Raw genomic sequence first — 23,121 nt, forward strand, 5'->3', positions numbered from 1 at the left:
CACTTCACCCATGAACCACTTCACCCATGAGACACTTTCGAGACACTTTCAGGACACTTCTCTACGACACTATACTTCATCACATCACTTCATCCCACGTTCGAATCTTAAGTTCACGTCGTGATACACATTGGTGTATTTATGTTCAGTTGTGATTCTTCAAGGAATGTTTTGATGAATCGATCATTAAATCAGGACAGGCCTGGATTATTGATTCAAGCAAACAACGAGTTGGACAGTGTTTCATTATTTCTTGACGACTGGTCGTGTGCCGGTGATGCAACAGTGCGTTTACAAGAACGAATCCCACCCAATGTAGTGAAGCTACACTCAGGTTTGAGTTTCTTCAGTTTGTCTCCCTCTACAAATGAAAATTTGTTAAGATCGCAACTGCTGATCTGTAAATTAGTGTCGGAAAAAAGGAACCAGTGGGACTCGAACCTGTCATCTACTGCTTTCCGGGCAGTGACACTACATGTACCACCAGGCTGTCCCTGGTTGCCGGCAGTGACACGATGAACATGGAACAAATACCCAAGCTCCGAGATTCCGACATTGTTATGTTAAGTAGTCCAAGGCGAACAAGGCATAGGATAAATGAAAGAAAGATATTATTCAGAGGGGTGAAGGCTCAGGTTTGAGTTTCTTCAGTTTGTCTCCCTCTACAAATGAAAATTTGTTAAGATCGCAACTGCTGATCTGTAAATTAACAAACATGTCGGGAAAAAAGGAACCAATGGGACTCGAACCTGTCATCTACTGCTTTCGGGGCAGCGACACTACCACCAGGCTGTCCCTGGTTGCTGGCAGTGACACGATGAACATGGAACAAATACCCAAGCTCCGAGATTCCGACATTGTTATGTTAAGTAGTCCAAGGCGGACAAGGCATGTTCATCGTGTGGCCCACTACAACATGTGGCCCATGTTACTGCAGTACCCTAGACACTTTTAAAATAAGATTTTAATGGAAAGGAGTACAGGCGACTCCCAGCTGTTACGACAAAGTACTCAGGACCAGCAGTTTTCTTTTGTTATATCGAAATTTCTTTATAGTGGAACAAATCAAGTATAAAAATACATGGATGATAACTTTGGGACCTGAATATTACTTTGTTGTATCTGAAATTTCGTTATAACTATGTTCATTACAACGGGAGTGTACTGTATTGTTTGACTGAAGACTACTTTAGTTCATTAAACACAATTTGCATGTGTTTCCAACATGGCTACAGGCTTCCAGAGTAACTAGGCTTTTGTAACACTGAGAAGTTAGGAAAGAAAATGAAAATGCAATGTACATGTACACGTAAAAAAAAAATAATAATAATAAAAAAAAAGATATATATATATATATATATATATATATATATCGTATACATAATAATAATCACCTAGCTGTGAATGTACAATGTATTACCAGCAGCACTAATAACCTGCAACACACTTTGGCCAGAATTCACGAAGGTACAAATGAAACCATGGTTTAAACCATGGACAAAAACCATGGAGCGCCAAGTGTTGCACGAAATATTTCGTTACGAAATTGGTCATTTTGTTGACAAACTGACCGTTTCTTTAACGAAATTATCATTTCGTGGATGAAATGTTCATTTAGTTACAAAATGTTATCATTTTGTTACAAAATAATAATTTCATAGACGAAATGACTGATTTCGTAACAAAATATTCCATGCGACACTTGGCGCTCCATGGTTTTTGTCCATGGTTGAAACCATGGTGTCATTTGTACCACCTTCGTGAATTTGGGCCTTAGTGTAGATGGCCTGTATTCCTGCATGCACATATAAACACACAAAACAGAGACACAAACCGACAAGACATTCGCACACACAAACACTTGCACACTCAAACATAACTCCCTCCACAGCTGCAGTAAATACACTAGTACCATAAAAAAATCCACTTGCTTATCAACCACATTCCATACACAGATGTTTTATGCTATCAATGCCGCAGCCATTAGTAGGGCATATGATGGCAAGAAGGAAATCAATATTCACCAAACAGAACAAAAAGAGTCATCTCAAAATTCTGCTTCAGTCAAAAAGAGACGTGTCATTATAATGTTTATTTCCAACAAAGTGTACTGCACACGTCTTTACATACATCAATCTTTGTGTCATACAAAAAAAAAAGAGAGGAAATTTACAAAAGGACAACATTCCTGTATCTCCATGACCACTCAAAATGCCTGCAGTTTTTGGGTGAGATGACGCAATGTGAACTCAAAAAAAAAGTTTCGAGGCCAAAGACCTTTCTTTCTTCCCCCCTACCAGAAAGGTCCGAAAAATAGGAAATAGATCTTGGCACAAAATCTCCTGACAGTATGAAGAGAAACCAGAGCCCTCTTTATAAGAGAGGGAGAGGGATGGGGTGGGTTGGGGAGGAAAAACAAAATGAAAAGAGAGGCATTGACAATGGGCTTACACCAGAAGGTGAGAAGTGTGAAGGGAATGGAACAGAATCAAACTCATTTTACCACTCGAAATTTATTAACCCATAATTTTCTAGCATCAAAGCAACCAACCGTTGCCTCCAGAGGATTTGAGTAAAAAGAATGATTTATTTATCTTTTCCTGGGTCTGGAGGTAGTTTGAGCTCACATTTGCTGCATGCAATAGACACCACTTTGAGGAAAACTTTCGTGAGGTTCACATGGCTTGCAATAGAAGGGCTGCAACCAACCATGACTGCAAACTTTGTGTTTATAAACTAGTGGTCATGATCACTTGTATGTGGCAGTCAAAAAAACAAACAAAAAAGTTTGAACATCTTTTTCCAATTCACAATATAATGATCAACCATACTAACATTGCCATTAACGCTTCCACATGGGAGATGGAGGCATAAAATATCTCTACAGATTCCTGGAAGGTTCTAAGGCCACACATAAAATGCACACGAGATGCCTGGGAACAGCATATGTCATATGTGAATGAAAATTGTCCCCTCCCTTCCCCCTGCAAAAAAGAAAAGTTTGCATTTAAAAACGCAAACAAAAATAAGCACGATGGAAACCCGCAGTCAGGACACTTTCACACTGCTGATGTCCCGGTATAATCACAATATGCATTGTACAAAGTCGTTGCGGGAATTTACATTAAACTCTTATTATCATTTGTCATGCCAATAAATATTTCCAAGTCCCAATAGGACAATTTGCATGTTGGGGAGGAGGAGGTTTGTCCAATTTTGATTTAATACAGTATCACAAACTGCAAGCACTACACTGGATTCCTTGACAATATTTGAGTGCCATCCTCCGCATAATGTCAGTTTTCTTTAGACGAAATACTGGACCTAGCAAACACCCTGGACAAAATGGTATCTCCAAATGTGCAAGCGCATTCATATCCTGCACTTTCTACCATCTCTGTGGAAAGGTCAACTTAAAAACAATGAAGGCATCCATTCTTCCGATTACTTCCTCACTCTTCTGCAGTCCATTCTGGACTTGCAGAGCAGTTTCTCAATAAATGTGAACTTCTTTCACAACTACAGCCGCCCATGAAGGGAAAATTTAAGTCATTGTTTACTCTTCTGAGCCATAGTTGAGGGCTGTTATGGGGTGATTCACACCAGAACAAGTGTAACAAGAATGAAAGTGAAACAACAGAAAAAAAAAACCCACACATAACTGAAACACCAATGGAATGAACCTATTCAACTAAATATTACAAAGCAAGATGTAGATCTATTTTTCTTTTCATGACGCAGACATTTGTTTTCTTCTCTTTTCGTTACGTTAAGACTAGCCATCAGTTCATTGGCTTTATAAGTTTATTTCATGTCTTGCGGTACCTGAAGTTTTACCTGCGGTTGCTTACATTGCAGAACAAACTAGATGCAGAACCTCACATAACATTTCTTGATTGCATTTAGTCCTCAGAACTTTCTAACAGTAATAGATGGCTGTACTCAAAAAGGATTAGCCTCTATTTCACTTTGATAATGCTGAGATTTCATCTAGCTCCACCCACTACATTCAATGAGAATGCATACATAATTTCACATTTGATTGAAAGGTATGGTGATGCGAGTACCTGGGTCTGACAATAAATGGGCTTTACCAGCATACTGAGGTTTTACTTGTCATTTCTCATAGCACAACAAATCATGCAAAGACCTAGATCCACACAGGACTGGACGCACAACTGTGTCTTGCAATATTGAATTTAAACTGTAATTTGTACATATCTTTTACTACAATTGAAATTCAGAGAAGAAAAGCACTTATCTACTACCGAGATAACAGTGAAACAAAACACAAAATAGCGCCCAAATCTATCTACATTACAATTATTGGCATTTACAATTTCTGCACCTCAGAAGCGAAAAAAAAAATTAAACATTTGTAAGAAGTATTTCTCCATCCATGACAGCAAAAGAAATTTGCACAATAGTCCGACTAACAAGCAGAACTGACTTGGGTATGACTACTACTTAGTGTTAGTAGGTGAACAAGTTCCCAGTCTCTGGCACATTCAAGGGCTTTCTGAAATTGAGGAGCAATGTGAAATCACTACAGTGTGTACATTTCCATTTCTGACGTCAAATTTCTTGGGCATGTCATCAAGCAGTCTAGCTGCTGACTTCCAACTGTCAGCTGGGCCTCACGAAGCTCAGAACGGCAAAGAGCAGAGTTCTTTGACAGATGTATGCAAACAGCAAATGAAGGGGGGCACTTGTTTCACGCAGAAGTATAAATATGCATTGGGACAGAGTTTCTCGCCATGCTCGCAGCAGACACAAGAGCTGCTGGGTGAACACTGATGATGAGGCTCCAGCCATTCTGTACGGATCCTGATGGCTTGGAGAATTTCTTGCAGGGACCAACTAGCTCTATGCTTGTTCAACTGCAGATTGGAAGATAAGAAGATGAGAAGGAAAAGATGCCAGCATATGTGAGTCTTGTGATTTCTCAACATGAGAAATGGTAAACACATCCTTGCTGTATTAAGTACTGAGGGATTAAACAGGAAACAAATTTGTAAAATTAATATAATATCATCTTGCACACACACCAACACATCTTCATTGACACAAATATTGCCACTTTCAAAACAGAGCTGGAAAGGCCCAATAAAGGCCTGAAATTAGATGGCAATCTTTATCTCTTTTTTTCCCCTTCATTTCAGACCCTCTTAGGACTTTTCCTCAGAAATTCTACTGACATCTTCAGCAGTTCATGACTGGAAGCAAAGACAGACGTTATAAATAGCAGGAAGGGCAGTCCACTCACTGTAAGAGGTTATGTCGATTTCGTCTGGTAGTTCCCCGATGTTGACCTCGAACCGATCCTGGACGTCGTTGAGGATCTTGGCATCTTCCTCATCTGAGACAAACGTGACGGCCAGACCTTTGGTGCCGAAACGGCCCGCCCTCGCAACCTGCATCATAGAGATTGAGACACTGGTTACAGGCAACACAATCACTGGGATTATGATGAATGACGCACGACTTACTGATGGGGTAACATGAAACCTGAAGGAAACTGCAGTCATTTTTGCAGCATGTACACAGCATGTACAGACAAACAGTAGGTTACTTTAATTGGTACACAACAGACTGACTATGCACAAGTGACAGTCGTGCGACTAAAGATGGCCATATTTGTCAGATGAATTGGTGACATTCAAATGGGGATGAATTTCTAAGGTTGCACAAAAAAACCTGGTTTCTGGTTTACTGCTTTCTCCTAATGCGATTTTAACTGGGATTCTTACAATAGGAAGTGACACATTCACACCAGAAGACAGACTGTTTACAAAGACTTAATAAGGATTACACTTAGCCAAAATTCTCCCTATCGCATATATCTCTCCGAATTTGAACGCGTGTGGCGCTCTAATTTTTTAACCTTTAATTCTTGGGATATAAACTTCGGTTACGAACGGGCAATGTGTAAATGTACACTTTTACGCACATTGAACGACAAAGTACTAGTATTCATAGATCATATCAAATTCTGTCTTATAATCTCGTGAATAATAGAGTTGTTTTCTAATCTGAAACTTTACATTTGATAAATGGGATTCTTCTGCGAAGCGGGTAAAATGCGGGGCTGATGATGCAAAACGACACAATTATGGAAAATATCCTTAGATGAAGGACGTGACGTGGGTAAACCGCAAAACCCCGAAGTATACGTCCCAAAAGCGATCGATCAGATATCGGTATTGCGAGGTGAAATAGCTCGATATTGGCTATATGCGACAGGGAGAAAAAGTCGACAATTTCACATACCCTGTGAAGGTAGGTGTCAGAATCTTCTGGCATGTCATAGTTGAACACAATGTTGACTCTCTCAATGTCCATGCCTCGTCCAAAGAGATTGGTTGCAACCAGGATGCGCTTCTGGAAGTTCTTGAAGGCTTGGTATCTCGATAACCTGGTGGAATTAAAGTACAAACAACAAGTTTAAATGCAAGCATAACAGCTCCCGCAACTAGACACAGTCTTCAAGCTTCAACTATGAATGGCAAAACAAGCGCAGAAAATGTTACAATCGGGGCAAGGTCCACCTTGATCTATCAGTTATGAGCATTACAGTAATAAAACTTTCTTTGATAATCTGTCAGTGGCGAGACACATATGTGCATTTTACAATGGGCTCTACATACAAGCGATGTAATTTGCGTCAAGGTGTACAAGTATGAAGATTGCCATGCAAAGATCTCGGGTATATCCCACATCGTGTGCAAATACATGCAACCTCTCAGATGAACATGACATACTTTTAGTTAAACATTTGAATCCTTCTTCAATTCTTCCACCACAAATCTTTTATAGAAAGTTATGATTTTTTTCAAAATTTTTGCAGCACAATATCAGAATCAGATCACCGTATTTCACTGCTCCATTTTCCCCAAGTCTGATATAAACTGTCCTCAAAATAAAGCATGCACGGAAAGCAATGTCCCTACCCCTTTTGGGCAGAGTAAAAAAGAATATATAGCAAGAGAAAGTTGTGTCACTGTCGCTCTTCAACCAGAAACTATGCACAAGTTTCTAATATGGGCAACAGAGCCCTCATCAGTACAATGTACATCCAATTTTCCCCTCCCTGCTAACCCCCCCCCCCCCCCCCATTTCCCCCTTCCCCCTAAGAACACAATCAAACAAACAAATAATTTATTTTAACAAGGGGATTAGGGAATCACTGCTCAAAGAATGCCTCCTAACCTTTCCTCCTGAAGCATGGCTCTGTGGATGCCGATGGCGGGGAAGTTCTGGTCTACCAGCAGCTGGCAAAGGGCAATGCATCGCTGCACACTCTTCACAAATATGACCACCTGTGGTGTGGAAGGTAAATTCATCATCAACCATCAAGTCTGTCAAAATCCACTTGGTTTGCGTTTGACGTGAATGGAGTTCTACGCGGCATGATTCCTTGGGCTAGTTCCGAAGTCGGTGAAAACTTTTCATGAAGTGAACTTAGGGATATGTACAACATGTACATTACATGAGTTAACATTATGGCTCCACTTTATTGGTAGTTATGACAGTTTGGACAAATGATTAAGGTGAACAAATTCCTTGTGACTGGACATGATCGACGGATAGGCAATTTCTACCCTTCATGGAATTGCTCATACAATAAAGTATGCTGATAGCATCAGCACCATCTTTTGTGTCTGCTAGATACAGTCTAATTGTGAAATTATTTGTTAAACCCCATTGTTCACTCAAAAGGTAAGTGAAGGGACAAACATCAGTAACCCGTCTACAAAGAAGATATGCAGAAAAATTGTGCATGAAAAAAAAAAATGTAATTGTCCCAAGCAAAGGAAGTCAAACTCTGCACATATTCCAAAGCCTTGTAAAGATGAAATGGGGTGGGGCAAACATTTCACAATGCTACTCATGGGTGTGACTGGATACATGGCCAAAGACTTCTCCAGTACTCCGAATGTACAATCTTGGGTGTTTGTGATCCCATACAATGAGAAGCTTGCAAATTGCCGATGAGGTAATTGTCATTTCCATTTTCCATCTGTATACTGCATTTGCACTCCTAATAAGCCCTGTTTGACCTTGCTCTTGACACTGCAGCGCACTGCAATTCCTCTTAACTATAAATGCCAGAGGTCAAGATTTGGGGTATGTCATTATCACACACAAAAATATGAAGTACTTTAATGAACCAATATGTGATATTGCACTGTAACGGAGTACATACATTATATTGTTGTTACTGAAACATTGAAACCTGAAATGATTTATGATGCGACTTCGCAAAAGTGTTCAAAAATTACACCACTTATGAATGAAAACAATTCTACTTTTGCTGAAAGAGACCTTCTGCACAGTTCCAAAACTAGTTACGTTCATTGGTTCTTAGTAAATCATGATATCCTAACTGACCGGGTGAGCACACTGACCTGGTTGAACTCCAAGATGTCAAGGAGATCAAAGAGCTTCCTGTTCTTCTCGTTGTCCTTCAGCTTGACGTAGTACTGCTGCAGTCCGTGGAGCGTCAGCTTGGTCTCATCGTCGACGTACACTTCCATCGGCTAAAGATAGGGGGTAACACAGAGGCTTGGGTCTGATGCAAACAAAACTGAACACACATAAGGACTACAGCCTTGGATATCCCCATATTCCCTGATCTGCACTAGAGACATTCAATAACAAAACTGGTACTCAAAAACAGAGGGAAAGAGTGTCTAATTAAAATGACCTAAAAGAAGATTATGTTATGAAAACATGTGGGTATTATCTCCCACTACTGCAGCTTGGTGTTTCGTTCTTCCATGTAAAGCACTGTTCATGTGGAAACATGAATGGATTATGCTTATCAGAAGCAAAGCAAAAATTGGTGAGACATAATTGATGTCAATGAACTATTCCAGAAAATACCACAAGCACCCTAATTTCTGTCCCAACAATGTGCCAAGCTGCTTGAATTTGCTGCTGTGTTAATTTCAAAGGGGTTAATAGACTATGCTTTCTTCCCCTATTCCAACCATTCTGTTAATACCTTACACTTTTTTTTTTTAATGGATCCCCCCCCCCCCCCCAACAAACCCTTCACGCCACCCAGATACCACTACGATATGCGAGGCAGAATGCACAGTTCTGTATGCTGCGATGTTCACCACCATCGCCAGGGGCAGGTCCTGAGCTCGTCGCAGAGCCGAGCCAGGCTGGACCGGGCCAGGGCACATCTCAAAGGAAAGGCCTGGTTGGTTGAGTGCACCGCTACAGCCTCTCTACAGAGTCCTCCGTTCTCCCACGAGCCACTAGGTACCCGCGTGGAAGCATCCCTCAGCCAGACTTTTGAGACGACGAAGCGACATCCCCTGTCCTCCTCATTTCACGACTGTGAAGAAGTGTCCCAGTTTTCGGATCGCTTTGGACAGATTTCTTCATTGCTGGGTGATACATTTGTGCGGAGTAGACACATTTCCTTGCTGGAAATTACTTGTAGTGGTACTTTTTGTGAGAAAGTCGCAGGAAGTTGCACTTCCTCGCTTCACACGTACACACTGGCAGTCCATCATCGAGAGAGGAATGCAGCTGGCAAACCTGTGCTTTACAATATTGTGTTCCTATTTGAAGCATGCTGTATCTACCATTGCCAAAATGCCTCACAAAGTGACATTCATGTCTATTGCAATCATTCACTCTTTGTCGCGAGGTTCAGGTTATGAACCCATTAGAAAGCTCCATGAGTTTGGTACTAACTGAAATATTTCATCCACCCACACCCGGTAACAAATTCCCTTACAAAAAAATGCGATGGTGATGTACAGAATATGCTTCTGACAGCTGAAGCAACTCTTCAAACACTCCCCTCCCTCTTCCCGCAATCAATCAATTTTCCTATTGACTATAATTACACCCTTCCTCCACAGAACTGTTGAATATGAATCTTTTTCACTTGGCAACTTAGCATAACGTTGATACAGCACACGGCTGGGTTCTGATCTTGGCAATCTTAGATGCAATTGTTTCCAATTTTCTCAACCCAGCTTTGAAATTAATTTGCAGGACATGTACTCTGCACTGAACTATCTTCTATCCTATTCAAGCCTTTGTTTGGAAGTTTATGGGACACTCAGAACACACAATAAATATGCCGTTCATTTTTATGGTACTCAATGAGTTTCCAATCAGTTTTGAACAAATGACACATATTTCTTATTACAAAGAACCAATGTTTTCTGGAGCTTTTGCAGACAAAGGTAAAACAAGACTTATTCTGACCATCACAGAATGTATACAACACAGACTGGGCTTTTTGATGACTGACCTGTGAGTCTTACTTGCCCCTTAAATGCTAAATAAAGTGAAGAAAAAATATGTTATCACGCAAACTTGTTACTCTTCAATTATCAAGGTAAACTGCTACCACTTTAAGCTACCTGTTTGGAAATTCTTTGAAACAGTACATCTGACTAGATATTGCAGACACAGAATCCAAACATTTTTCTCAGAGCCAAGAAGATCAATGGGCAAGAAATGCACAATTTTATGACAATCAAGCAAGTTTATTCACTTTTCTTTTGAGATTCTTCTTGATTGCTGTATCTGATCTATTCTGCTATTCAGCCATCTTAATGTGCCATTCAGCCATGGTAAGCATTTGAATAAGTCTCTGTGGGACACAGTTGTGCTTAAATCAAGAAGTAATGACGACCGAAACTGTACACTTCACTTTACGCTAAAGATTTTTTAGAATTTGAATAACTAATCTGCCCATATGTCTGTCTTTAAAGATTAAAGTCAGCAATCCTTGAGATTCATAATGCTATGAAGTCAGCTATTATCAGTAGAATTTATGATTGATACAATCACACAGTCACAGAGTAGCTAAAATGCTTTGACAGTGTGCACATGCTCTGTGAATATCACACAGCCACAAGATTTGCCAGTGCCATTCACACTTCATGATCGGACTTGAGAAGGCCACGCTCCCATTTCTGATTTGAACACCGATCATTTGAACGAGAGTCCAGCTGGATGAGGCAGGGCAATGCAGGGACACAAGCTGCCATCTGCCACCATTTTCTGCTTAGCGGCATCTTATTGTTCACTTCACGGGAGAGTTCAACGCACTGAAAACATACGCGGAAGACTGATCACGAAGGATCTATTTTGAGAATACATGTGCGAGAGTTCTGGTGTGATAGCTAACAGACAAAAAGGACGACAAGCTAATCGCGTTGACTCAAGCTGAAGTAGACCTATCACATTCCATTCTGATTTCTGATGGCGAGGTATGTGAGTCCTTGCTAAAACTTGGTGTGTGAAGACCTAAAGCAGAGTCCATCCTCATTTTCTATGCAACATAAACGCGAGATGAACAGAGCATGCTGTGACTGACCTATTACTAGCTAACTGGGCTGGATTCTCTTACGCTGCAATCCTACGCTACTGAACGCGCTATTTACGGACTGAATGATCCAGGAGGAAAGCAACTTGTGGGGCCGGAATGCACACACACATGCACATATCCGCTCCTAGGATGTGACATATTGAACACGCTGATACAGATGGTGATGGTGTGACCTCTGTACAACTTTACCCTAAAACTGGAAAATGCTGAAGAGACGTGAAACCTGACGCGCAAATGACAACAGAGCCTAGAATGCGGAATAAGATGCCATAGTACGGACGAAAAATGCGAGGATCTGGCACAGCGTGACACGAAAGCGCTCGTGTTATCTACGATAGCCGTGATGACAGGTTGAGAGCTAGACTAGCACTCCAGTGAAGCGAGACGATCATCCTGTGGGACGCTCCATGTCACCGCTCACGGAGCTAAGGCAGAAGGATGCCTGGAATTGAGAGCAAGGTGCACTTCCACTGCGACTCAGCCTGCAGTCGAGACCTGGAGGTCAGCTGCCAGCTCTGCCACTGGGGGCGTGCCGAGTGTAGAGGTGAGAGAAGTGAGGGGAGGTGGCATATTTACATCTTGCATGAACTTCTTGCAGACGGGGCGCACTTCCTTGCTGAGCGTGGCGCTGAACATCATGACCTGCTTCTCGTGGGGCGTCATTCGGAAAATCTCCTGCACATCCCGTCTCATGTCTAGGACAAAAGAATAAAAAGATATGCAAGGAATTAATGTCTACACATACAGTTGGCAGCAAAATTATTCAACCCCCCACGCATTTTCGACATTTTGGTGAAAAGAATAACATTGCAACTGCAGACTGTTACTAAATCATTCACGTAGTCAACAGATAGTTTATCACAATTGAATATCGAAACAAAAGTCAAGATTTATTTCATAGTCCATCCAAAATTGCAATTTTCACACAAAAACCACGTTGCAAAACTATTTACCCCCTGGATATATACACATGGATGAATACACAAATAATAACAAATGAAAAGCCACATGCACATGTTCTGAGGTGAATGCCAGATTTTATTTATCGTCCATCCCAAATTAGAACGTCTACATGCACAAAAAACAGGTTGTAACGTTACAGCATGTAGACCTACAAGCATTACTGACCTGGAGACCACTGCCAATGAGGAATGGGCCAAAATCCCCATGGAGCGCTGCCAGAAGCTTGTGAGAGACTTTACCTCTCGTCTACAGCAGGTCATTGCAGCAAATGGGTGCTGCACTAAGTACTAGAGACACACCTTAGTGGGTTGAGTAACGTTACAACCTGTAACCTGTTTTTGTGCATGTAAATGTTCCAATTTTGGATGGACGATAAATAAAATTTGGCATTCACCTCAGAACATGTGCATGTGGCTTTTAATTTGTCATTATTTGTGTATTTATCCATGTGTATTTATAGGGGGTTGAATAATTTTGCAACGTGGTTTTTGTTTGAAGATTGCAATTTTGGATGGACTATGAAGTAAATCTTGACTTTTGTTTCGGTATTCAATTGTGATAAACTATCTGTTGACTACATGAATGATTTAGTAACAGTCTGCAGTTGCAATGTTATTCTTATCGCCAAAATGTCGAAAATGCGTGGGGGGTTGAGTAATTTTGCTGCCAACTGTACATAACACATGACTGATCAATATCAAATGTAATTTTCATCTGAACACTTTGTAGCATTGTTACAATTTTTTGGTTAATCCATCATGACTGTATGGAAAGTTAAAAAACAGCATAAATAAAGACATGTGCAGGTGACTCTTAGAGGCACAGATTCTTTATAACTGAACTTATGATAACATTGGTTTTGCTATGATTAACCCATTGAGAAGGACTTGATCTTGCTATAGCATGCGTTCCCCCAAAACAGCTGCCTGGGTATACTCGGAACTAACAGGCTAAGGGCATAGCTGTCAATTTGCCTCTTTTACACCGAACACATGGAATTACAAAGATTGTTCTTGTTTTGAGTATTTTAAATCAGAAACTCACCAAGCTGTTCAAGCATCTTGTCGCATTCATCAAGAATGAAGTGCTTAACCTGCTTCAGGTTGAGGATCTTCTGGCGCCCTAGGGCCAGCAGGCGGCCCGGCGTGCCCACTACGATGTGGGGGCAGTTGGTCTTGATCGTCTGCTCGTCGTTCTTGATGCTGAGGCCGCCGAAGAACACACCCACCTTCACCGAGGGCATGTACTTGCTGAAGCGCTCATACTCCTTGGCGATCTGGAAGGCCAGCTCACGAGTGTGGCACATCACCAACACGGAGACCTGCAGCAGAGAAAAGAGAAATATCTACTCATTTGTCTGAACTGAATTCTTGCCTCCTGGCATATTCCCACTTAGTCTTAAACCCATGCAAAGAACAAGTTTCATGATTACAAACAATTTGCAAAGACAGTCACAGAAGCACTAATTTGTTCATCTATTCACTTTGTAAATATTGCATCTACTTGGGTGTAGGGTTAACCAATAAATGCCTAGTTCCTACTTGGGCCACCTTGTGCATAAATTCAGATGCCTATACATTGACATTCTTAATGCACTTGTTAATCCAAATCCATCTACACACTGAAAAAAAAAACTTCTCAATGAGTCTGTATAATGAATGGAATACAGTGGACTCCTGTTACAACGAAGTCCTCGGGACAGGCAGTTTTCTTTCGTTAGGCCCTATATCAAAATTTTGTTAGACTGGATAATGACGCAGCCTAAATTTTTACTTCGTTGTAACCGTAATTTTGTTATTACTGTGTTCGTTTTAACGGGAGTGCACTGTACAAAAAACACCAAGTGTCAAAAAAGTTCTTCTCACCTGGCCATCAACTGGGTCTAGCTGCTGAAGGGTGGCCAAAACAAAGACGGCAGTCTTACCCATACCAGACTTTGCCTGGCACAAGACATCCATACCAAGAATGGCTTGGGGAATGCATTCATGCTGAACTGTGGATAAAAGAGCAAGATATCATGTTTAAGCATTAGACTTTCATGGAGTCACAAAATGATTTATCTGAAAAAAGCATGAGTAACGATTTTCAGAGTTAAGGTTGGCTTCCCGGCGTCAAAATATTTATCTCAACTTGCAAAAATCAAGCAAGTGGAGTCTACAATTATCATTCCCATCGGTCCTATCAACAGATTGTATCTATCTGCTTTATACTTCACCTGGCAGAAACTTAAAAATTTAATGAAAATGACTCGATTTACATTTCATAGAACATGTGACAGACAACACAACCCTCTCTTACTCAGGGTATTACGATAAAATCCTTGGATAAGGAAGGCAATGGCAAAAATGGCAACAACAACAACAACAACAACAACAAAGGTGAATGATGCTTGTGAAAGGCTGGCTGGGATGTGGGTTTACAGCTGCAGTTCTGACTCTCTACACACATTGCACACTTCACATCTCGGCCAGGCTTATTCACCTTCTGACGGATGTTCAAAACCACAGTCTACAATAGCACGCAGCAATTCGGGCTTGAGCAAGAAGTCACGGAACCCGGAACTGTGGATGGATACGTATCCCTTGGCTTTGCCTTCCTTCTGCTGCTTGACTGCTGCATCTCCACCTGCATCGGCAGTCTCCTGTGCCTCATCATCTTCGTAGTCCAACAGTTCTTGATCGTTGTCGTCAGCCATGTTGATGTATGGAGATGATGTAGACCTGTAGTACAACTGTGCTGTGACAGTACAAAAGTTAGAAAGATAAGAAATTGTAATTCTGTATTGAGTTGAATTTAATTCATATTGTTCAGCAAAAATTAAACATAAAAATAATTTTTATTTAGGCCTACACTGTGACAATGATTCAAAAAAATCCTGAAAAAGTACAAAGTCTAAAGATTTTAACAATGGAAAGCAAACTGAAGGGAAGTAGCCAATGCCTGGGAAATTAAAGTTTTCTTAAAAGTGGGCTGTCTCTCCAACCAACCTATGTTAGGTAAATTGTAAAAAGTAAAAAAATAACCAGGCATACGCGCATGCGTACGCATATTGCATAGGGTCTACACTATGAGAAGCGAGCGGTCCCGGAGCCTATACTGGTGGTGGTACACTATTCGTTTACTCAAGTATTCTGCTTGCACTCGGCAATGTTTATCGCAATAATTTCATTATTCACGGCTACAGTTGCATCTTAATGACATCGTAGAGAAGCTGAAACATGTGTATATATAATATCTGTCACCCAAAATATCAATTTGTCGGTCAGTACAGGAAAAAGGGAAAAAAAGGTACACATTTAATCAGTACAGTACGGACAGGCCTGCTGCTTCTTCCAATATCTTGCACAAAGCATCTACTGCGTGACTACCAATAGTAGTAGTCCGTGCGATTGGTCATCAGCTACGCTTTTCACATAACATTTAGTTTCCTTTCATTGCATCTAATTGATCACGATCGACTTCTGAATACAAGAAATAGTTTGATACATGTATAAAGTACTTTATGATTCAATATTTTTGATGAATGATAAGTTGTATCTGCGATTTAGTTGGATTTCACTTACGTTTTCAAGCAGTCTCTCTTCCCTCTTCAAGCTGTTCAAACGCAACCAAATTGAGACGTACGTAGACGCACGCACGCGCACGCACTGCATCGCACGCGATCGATCCAGCATACTAGCAACGCCAGTAGCTAGCTGCAGCATGTTTGATCGGTAGTACTTACCGTTAGCATACTGAGTAGATACGGTTTACGTGCGCGCGTTTTTGGTAGTAAGTACAGCGTACTGTATGTATTTGTGTACTGGCTACGAGTACTTAGTATGGTACGTACGGTTGACGTAAACCATGGGGAGGTGAGGTGGGAATTCCCACGCTGTACATACAGTCAGTAACGTGACTCGTGCGTATCAGTGCCCCCCCCCCCAACGACTACTACATGTACTTCAATACAGTGTACAACATGTGTAGTACAGTGGAAACTCGATATAACGAGATGGTCGGGACCGAGTCGTTTTCCTCGTTATAGCCGATATCTCGTTATATCAGTAGGCATAAAAGAAGGCATAACATAAAGACATTAATTTGCACATGTGGGACTACCCATCATCTTTCAATCAATACTGATAACTTGGTAATGTGTGTGAGGTAATTACTCACCTTTATGGGTAAGAAGATGTTTTTTCGCCAATGAAATCCGATATCAAGAATGTTTTTCTTATCAATTGTAGATGTTTGAATTTGTAAATCTAAACTGCTTGCGATTGTGTGAAGATCGTCTGTGGATTGGTGTGTGGTTACGGTATGGGTGTGTGTTGTGTGTGGAAAGCTTGAATATGGTCTGCACAATGCTGTGTGTGTGTGTGACACATTTTGTATGTACATTATGACTGCGTGTGTGTGAAGATGGGGAATTCCCTACGTAGAAAGCCAATCACAGCATCAGATTGCCTCACACTTGCTAAACGTCATGATGATGTCATGTATACGGCCGTCCCACCACATTTTCTGCATGTATCAGTGCGCCCACACACACACATACACGTACAACATGCGGTGCTAGTTGTAGAGTGGACTGAAGAAAATATGTGTGTACAAGACAGTTTTTGGCGCATAGAGCTTTACAATCTCGGAACATGATAGCACAGGCGAAGTAAAGCTTCACCCGAAGACATTTCGCTTTACCTCGCTATATCAGGTTTGATTGGCTATGTTTTTCTTTGTTTGGAAATCACAAAATTTACCTCGTTATAGCAGTTATTTCGTATTAGCCGATCTCGCTATAAGAGTAGCATTTTACATAGACTTGTGTGGAAGGAAATTTGGGACCGGGAAAATTTCCTCGTAATAACCGATATCTCGTTATAGCAGTGTTCGTTATACCGAGTTTCCCCTGTACCACACAAAGGAATACATAAGGTGTCATCACTTTGGGCCCCCCCCCCCCCCCCACACTTTTTTTAACCCGGAAGTACGTATAAGTGGCACTAAATCTTTTTTTTTTTTTGCTTGTCAGGTGAAGAAAGGGGAGAGAATGACCTGAGGACTTTTTTTTTTTTGCTTGTCAGCTGAAGAAACTCGGAAGTGGACGGGGAGAAGAGATGAGCCGACGTGTTTTTTTTTTTTTTTTTTTTTTTGGCTTCTTAGCTCATGAAACCCGGAAGTGGTAAAATAATGAAATATGAACGAGTATATAGGAAGTAAGATGAAGGGGAAAAGACAAATAGAATGACCGGGAAAATTTGAAAGAGAAGATGAAAGAAGAAAAATACATAAGGAAAGATAAAATGGGCAAATGAGATATGGATGCATAGTATAGGGAATGATAAAAAAGAGATGGTAGAATGCTCAAAACAATGAATAACATAAGAAAATAAAAAGTAGAAAAACTAACAAAGAAAGAGAGGATACTCGGATCACCTAAAAAATAATGAAATGCACGCCAAAGGTAACCCTTTTACATCCATGGTCAAACTGAGAAATGTGTATATTTAAGCTCAGCCCCCTGGGGGGCGTTTCATCAATGAGTTTGTCGGAGTTTTCACCGACAAATTTGCTATCAGCCAATCAGACCAAGGATTTCATTAGCTTTTGACAGTTGTCAGTGTAAATCCTTGCGTCTGATTGGCTGATAGCAAATTCGTCGGTGAAAACTCCGACGAACTCGTTGATGAAACGCCCCCCAGATCCACAACGTTGTAACTTAATTTATTTGAGCAATATCTAATCGGCATTATGAACAAAATTAACATGTTTGGATAACATGATTTGATGTGTTACGTACGTGGTTCAAGCTTCAAAAAGTGAATGAGACAGTACCTAGGAAGAATTGTTTCAGGAAGTGATTTTTACCCTTTGGGACCTATACCCATGCATGTTCTTTTATAATTTAGATGAGAGCAGGTATCGTCCATACTCCATTATAGGGGAGATTGTGATGGGTGGTCATCAGGATAGTAATTTGTTCGGGGATGAAGTAATTGTCCATGGGGCAATCATCCCTAGGGATAATTGTCCGAAAGGAAGGGGGTACAAGTATTGTAGGACCCTGTTTATTTTCCTTGAGAGTATGTTGTTGTTGTTGTTCATTTTCCATCTGTGAAGATGGCTGGATAGCCCATATTCAGCTACACTAAGCTGGTCTTCCATGGGGTCCAGTTGGATGTGGGGTGGGACCACTTCACCGGGTTAGACACCCTGCTCTTTGCGATGAATGAATGAAGCGGGATCTTTTACGTGCATGAGCTGTGACTCTCTCATACACGGGACCTCCATTTTATGTCCTATCCGAGGGACAGAGTGTTTTGCCTCTTGCTAGAGGGGACGGTATGTTTACACACAACATTGCTCAGTCCAGACTCGGGTTCGAACCCGGGCCGCGTGATCGTGAGGCAGACGCGCTACCGACTGAGCCAACTCACCGCCCTATAGGCCTACAATACAGCAATGCATGATCTAGTAGTCTTAGTGTTTATACAGTTTGTTTTTCTGAAGGTTCATTAGTCCAGAACTGAAATAAAGTTTGCCATTCCCAAGTTCACACACTATAGCCTAGGCCTAGATATATCTGCATCTTTGGATTGACAAACCTTCTTTTTTTTCCATTTTTAGGATGAACGAGTCTTCGGAATAACAAACATTAATTCAATTTTAGAATTCTGTGAACCTTCAGAATAATGAACCTTCGAAATTGTGGCGGGGTCAATGAATAAGAATTTTTATACTTCGAAGTAATGAACCTAGCTCATTTCATTTTCGCAATAACATGGGTGATGGTTATGATTGTCCAGGAGTAGTTGTCAGGGGGTCACCCAGGGTCATTGGTGGCATGCCCAGTGTGGACGTTTTCAAAAGTGAGGGGGGGGGGCACTTCAGGCTTCTGGTGCCATTTCCAGGTTTCTTCAGCTGACAAGCAAAGAAAGAAAGAAAAACTTTTTAAACTTTCAAGCTCAAAAAGCTCAACTCTGTAGATCTTTGGAACAGAGAAAAAACAAAGCCGTTATAGGTCCTATACCACGCTCACACTTCAAGGTTTCTATCGATTTCTTTCTCTAGTGCCACTTAAAACGCACTTACAGGGTAAAAAAAAAGTGGGGGACCCAAAGTGATGACACCTATTCCTTTGCTTTGTATGGTGAAAAAAAAAACCGGGGAGGCACCATAGAGCTGTCAGCTGTAAAATGCAGTGGGAGGCACATGCAGCTCCCCGCCCCCACTACCACCACCACCACCGCACCGCCACTACTTCTGGGTACTTACTACCAAAGATCCCAGATCGTACGGTGCGCGAGAAGCGAGAGTGCTAGTGTACGTGTGTGCATACAGTGCAGTGTTAGATGTGCAATGTAATGATGATCGATCGTTTGATCGGAGTGTCATGGACTGATCTACCGACAAGTAAAACTCTTGCCACATCGCCACCCACCAGCCAAACTCAAACTGAAGCGTTCTGATCACACACGGGTACGAAGAACGACCAAGGACACACTCTGACGGACTACAGTCACGTCAGCAACCCTAGAATCTGGAGATTACTAACACTTTGACTATTGGGACACGGACTGTTGCACGACATACAGTCCCGCACGTTCAATAAAGTGTTAGTGTCAGATTTGTTGTGTGGCCTACCTTCCTTCGGAGTTCCCTTGGCCTAATCTTGAGCTGTGACCTAACCCCGGCGCGGGGCGCTGTAACATACGTATTGGGGTCGCTGCTGCGGTTAGCTGTGACCGTGCATGTTGTGGAGCTCGTGCCAACTAACACTGTAACAGCCGTTTCCTTTTCTCGGTCTCGGCAAGAGACAGACCTTGCGCACAGTACAAAAAGCCAGTCAGGTCGAGTGTAAGACACAGGCATTCATCATGGCAAATGGTGAAAGTAACCATCCTGAACCTCTGGAGGATCCCGATAATGGGGAAGACGGAAACAGTGACGAATCGCACACCAATCATGTTCTCCATGACCATGGCAATGAATTGCAGTCGGAGCAAGATGAGCATGCTCATGATGATGATGACATTGAAGTAGATGTCAGTGAAGAGGTTTTGGAAGGTAAATTTAAATCATGAAATAGTCCACCACTCCATTCACCGCCATTCATTTCATCAGGCATAGCCGGTGACTGTTTTCAACCTCCGTCCATAGACTTTGCACATAGTGAAGACGCACACGCAGAGCAAGAGGGGACCGATATCACGATTTGGCCTAATCAAGCAAAAGAATGCATGATCAGTACTTCCAACGAGGAAGAAGGAGGGGGTTATGTTTTAATCAGTGTTGTTGTGGTTTGCACTGTTTGCAAAATGTAAAAGACTTAAAAAGTTGTGAACAGATTTGATTGAAATTTGCAGGAAAAGTTTATAATGACACAAAGGAATAGAAAATCTAGCTGATTAAATTTTGGTAGTGATTTTTATGCATTTTTGAATGAATTTTTAAATGTTTTGGCAGATACGGTTTATGCAATTGGGAGTTTTAATGTCAATGATATAATGAGTTAAAGCTACACATATTTGAGGCTTACATTATATGTACATGTATGTGGTCTAAAGCGCATGCTCTGCTCGTGCTCGGGAAAGGAACCGCGTAGCTGGAAGCTGTTGACGTATACAAAAAGCTTCCATTATCCATTGTATTGGGAAATTGGATGATTTTCAACATGCTATCTTGATGGAAATGAGCTGCTTGGCAAAGGTCTGCACTCTGCGAGCGCTTATAATCTCGTTCATCCTCTTTCTGTGTAATCTTTCATTGGACTTCAGGTGAATGATCATTCCAATGAAGTTGGTCAACTACTGTCGGTTTGAATATTTTGGATTGATCTAATTTGTTTGCAACAGATGCCTTGGCCCTTACGCGAGTAAGAGACCATGTGTAATATATCTCAAAGACCTATTTCTTATTGTCTTGCATGTAAGCATGTTGCATACAACTGTATATCACTTCTCTATGCCCCTCTGTGGTTATCTTTCCAATAATGGACAAAGTGTGTGCCACTAAGAGATGTTCATTGAAAATTACTACACACCATGTGCTCTCAGAAACTGAATGACTGTGAATGAAGTGGGAAACAAATCACAGCAAATGCCATGTTTATACATGGTTATTGGGTTTCTTATACATATGTGAGTAAAGAATTCAATTAAGAGAATATGATAAGTAAAATCTGATATTTTCCCCTATTTTGCAGAATATACAGCACTGGAAGAAACCATGGACAAGATCAATTCATGTCTTGACGAACTGGAACAGAAGAATGACGACCTCAATGTAAAGCTGAGAGCATTACTGGCAGCCAGTAGGCAGGACTATAATGAGCTGGTGTCGGCACGGGGACCAGAAGATGACCAAACAGACATGGACAGTCAAGCTGGAGGGTCATCCGTGCTCTGACTGACCAGGAGGCCACCATAACTCAACTTCACTAAGAAACCTCCTGGCTGGGTCATCATATCCACTGCTTGTTGCTCCATGTACAATTGTAGCCCCGGCTTACAGGTGTACTTGTAGGTGCCTGCAAAGTGCTCAACAGTGAAAGACCCGATGAGATCACCCCAGCTTAGCTTTGCAGACAAACTGCTCTCTGGAATACTTCTGTAAAGTTCAACAAGGTTCAAGGGAGTCAAGATATCTTATGTAACCAAATGGCAAGTAGGGATGCATATCATATTTGAACAACTTGCCATCAAAATCGTTGAGATTCAACTCTCATACCAAAAGAGTATGTAGGTATAAAACTGTACGTTTAAATGGATTTCTCTTTTATTAGAATGTGCAGTGGGGTCAACAAAACAAACATTTTAGTTTTCCATATGATATACATTTATTTGTGACTTTTGTGATGGAAAAGCAAGTGCTGTATGCATTGTCATATCTGTACAAATCAGAGCCAAAGTATCAAGATTGCGGAAGATAACAAACAATGAAATTACAGTCATTGTCATTCTGTAATGTTGCTTCTGTGTGGACAATTTGTGTTGTTAGTGCCCTCATTATTCTACATATCGTGTATGATAAGCCCCCTATGAGCTCACATTATAGCCCTTGTTGGCTTCATGCAGCCCAGACTTAACTACCAGAATGGGACCCAAGCACTTTGTGTAGGGCCTACCCTGTAGCACAGGCCGGTATCAGACCATGTACAAAGCCCTGTTGCTGGAGACGACTGGGCGGAAGAGAAGACCTAACCAGTCAGTCTTTGACAGGCCTACCTTGACTGTGGAGGAGGTAGCCTTATTACATTGACTTGAAACGGATCGAAGACGCACTACAGGATTTAATAGTGGATACCTCCTAAACTGTACTAGAGTGAGAGATTCTGTGTGAGCCCTCAACCTGACATTTGACTTGATTTCTAGTGAGGAATTTAGCGATGAAAAGTGAGTCTTGATTATGCTTCATGAGTCATTTTAAGTTTGTCATAATCTTTCTTTTGAAACCAAGGAAAAAAACTAAGAAAACTAAATGTTTTGCCAATTCTTCTCGAGTACAGGGAAACCCTGTTGTAATGAGCTTATTACCAATGAGGTACAAATGTATCTCTTTTAACGAGGTGAATTCAGAGGTCCTGATTTTCCATTGCTGTGTTTAGCTGGTTTCTTTTTCATTACAATTTCAGCAAGGCACTAATGACATTGAGGTAAAATTGGCGATCCCAGCTACTTTGTCATTATGGGGTCTGTGCAAATGTGTCAGTAGTGAAACAGATAAGTGAAGGTTGGGGGAATCAAGTTTCATTACAATTTAGAATGTCCTGATTTTTTGTTTTGTCAATATTTACTTTTAAGATTAGA

At 41.2% G+C, this 23,121-nt stretch overlaps 2 protein-coding genes across 2 annotated transcripts; one reads left to right on the forward strand and one right to left on the reverse strand.

Moving 5' to 3' along the window:
• Nucleotides 1-2,059: 2,059 nt before the first annotated feature.
• On the reverse strand, nucleotides 2,060-15,936 carry LOC139741127 (spliceosome RNA helicase DDX39B). The gene is made up of 10 exons (XM_071651713.1): nucleotides 15,895-15,936; nucleotides 14,813-15,067; nucleotides 14,197-14,324; nucleotides 13,376-13,652; nucleotides 11,945-12,063; nucleotides 8,409-8,540; nucleotides 7,210-7,319; nucleotides 6,271-6,415; nucleotides 5,267-5,414; nucleotides 2,060-4,880 (listed from the first exon to the last, which is right to left on the reverse strand). Exons 2-10 carry the CDS (start codon nucleotides 15,024-15,026, stop codon nucleotides 4,867-4,869), a joined length of 1,287 nt encoding a protein of 428 aa, XP_071507814.1. The 5' UTR covers nucleotides 15,027-15,067; nucleotides 15,895-15,936; the 3' UTR covers nucleotides 2,060-4,866.
• Nucleotides 15,937-19,713: 3,777 nt separating this feature from the next.
• Nucleotides 19,714-21,818, forward strand: LOC139741152 (uncharacterized). Its single transcript, XM_071651740.1, has 2 exons — nucleotides 19,714-20,380; nucleotides 21,519-21,818. The coding sequence occupies exons 1-2, from the start codon at nucleotides 20,191-20,193 to the stop codon at nucleotides 21,719-21,721; spliced, it is 393 nt and encodes a 130-aa protein (XP_071507841.1). The 5' UTR covers nucleotides 19,714-20,190; the 3' UTR covers nucleotides 21,722-21,818.
• The last annotated feature ends 1,303 nt before the right edge of the window (nucleotides 21,819-23,121 follow it).

Source organism: Diadema antillarum, unplaced genomic scaffold, assembly GCF_040938485.1.
Source record: "Diadema antillarum isolate AM-2024a unplaced genomic scaffold, OU_Dant_1.0 seq00000906_RagTag, whole genome shotgun sequence".
NCBI classification, from domain to species: domain Eukaryota; kingdom Metazoa; phylum Echinodermata; class Echinoidea; order Diadematoida; family Diadematidae; genus Diadema; species Diadema antillarum.

What these genes read in the sequence shown, in the direction of transcription:
- LOC139741127 (XM_071651713.1), bottom strand. Translation starts at nt 15,026, where the DNA reads ATGGCTGACGACAACGATCAAGAACTGTTGGACTACGAAGATGATGAG. An exon ending in TAGACCCAGTTGATGGCCAG is followed by an intron (nt 13,653 to 14,196) that starts GTGAGAAGAACT and finishes TCTCTGCTGCAG; the next exon opens with GTCTCCGTGTTGGTGATGTG. An exon ending in GCAAGAAGTTCATGCAAGAT is followed by an intron (nt 8,541 to 11,944) that starts GTAAATATGCCA and finishes CCCTATCTTTAG; the next exon opens with CCGATGGAAGTGTACGTCGA.
- LOC139741152 (XM_071651740.1), top strand. Translation starts at nt 20,191, where the DNA reads ATGGCAAATGGTGAAAGTAACCATCCTGAACCTCTGGAGGATCCCGAT. An exon ending in CAGTGAAGAGGTTTTGGAAG is followed by an intron (nt 20,381 to 21,518) that starts GTAAATTTAAAT and finishes CCTATTTTGCAG; the next exon opens with AATATACAGCACTGGAAGAA.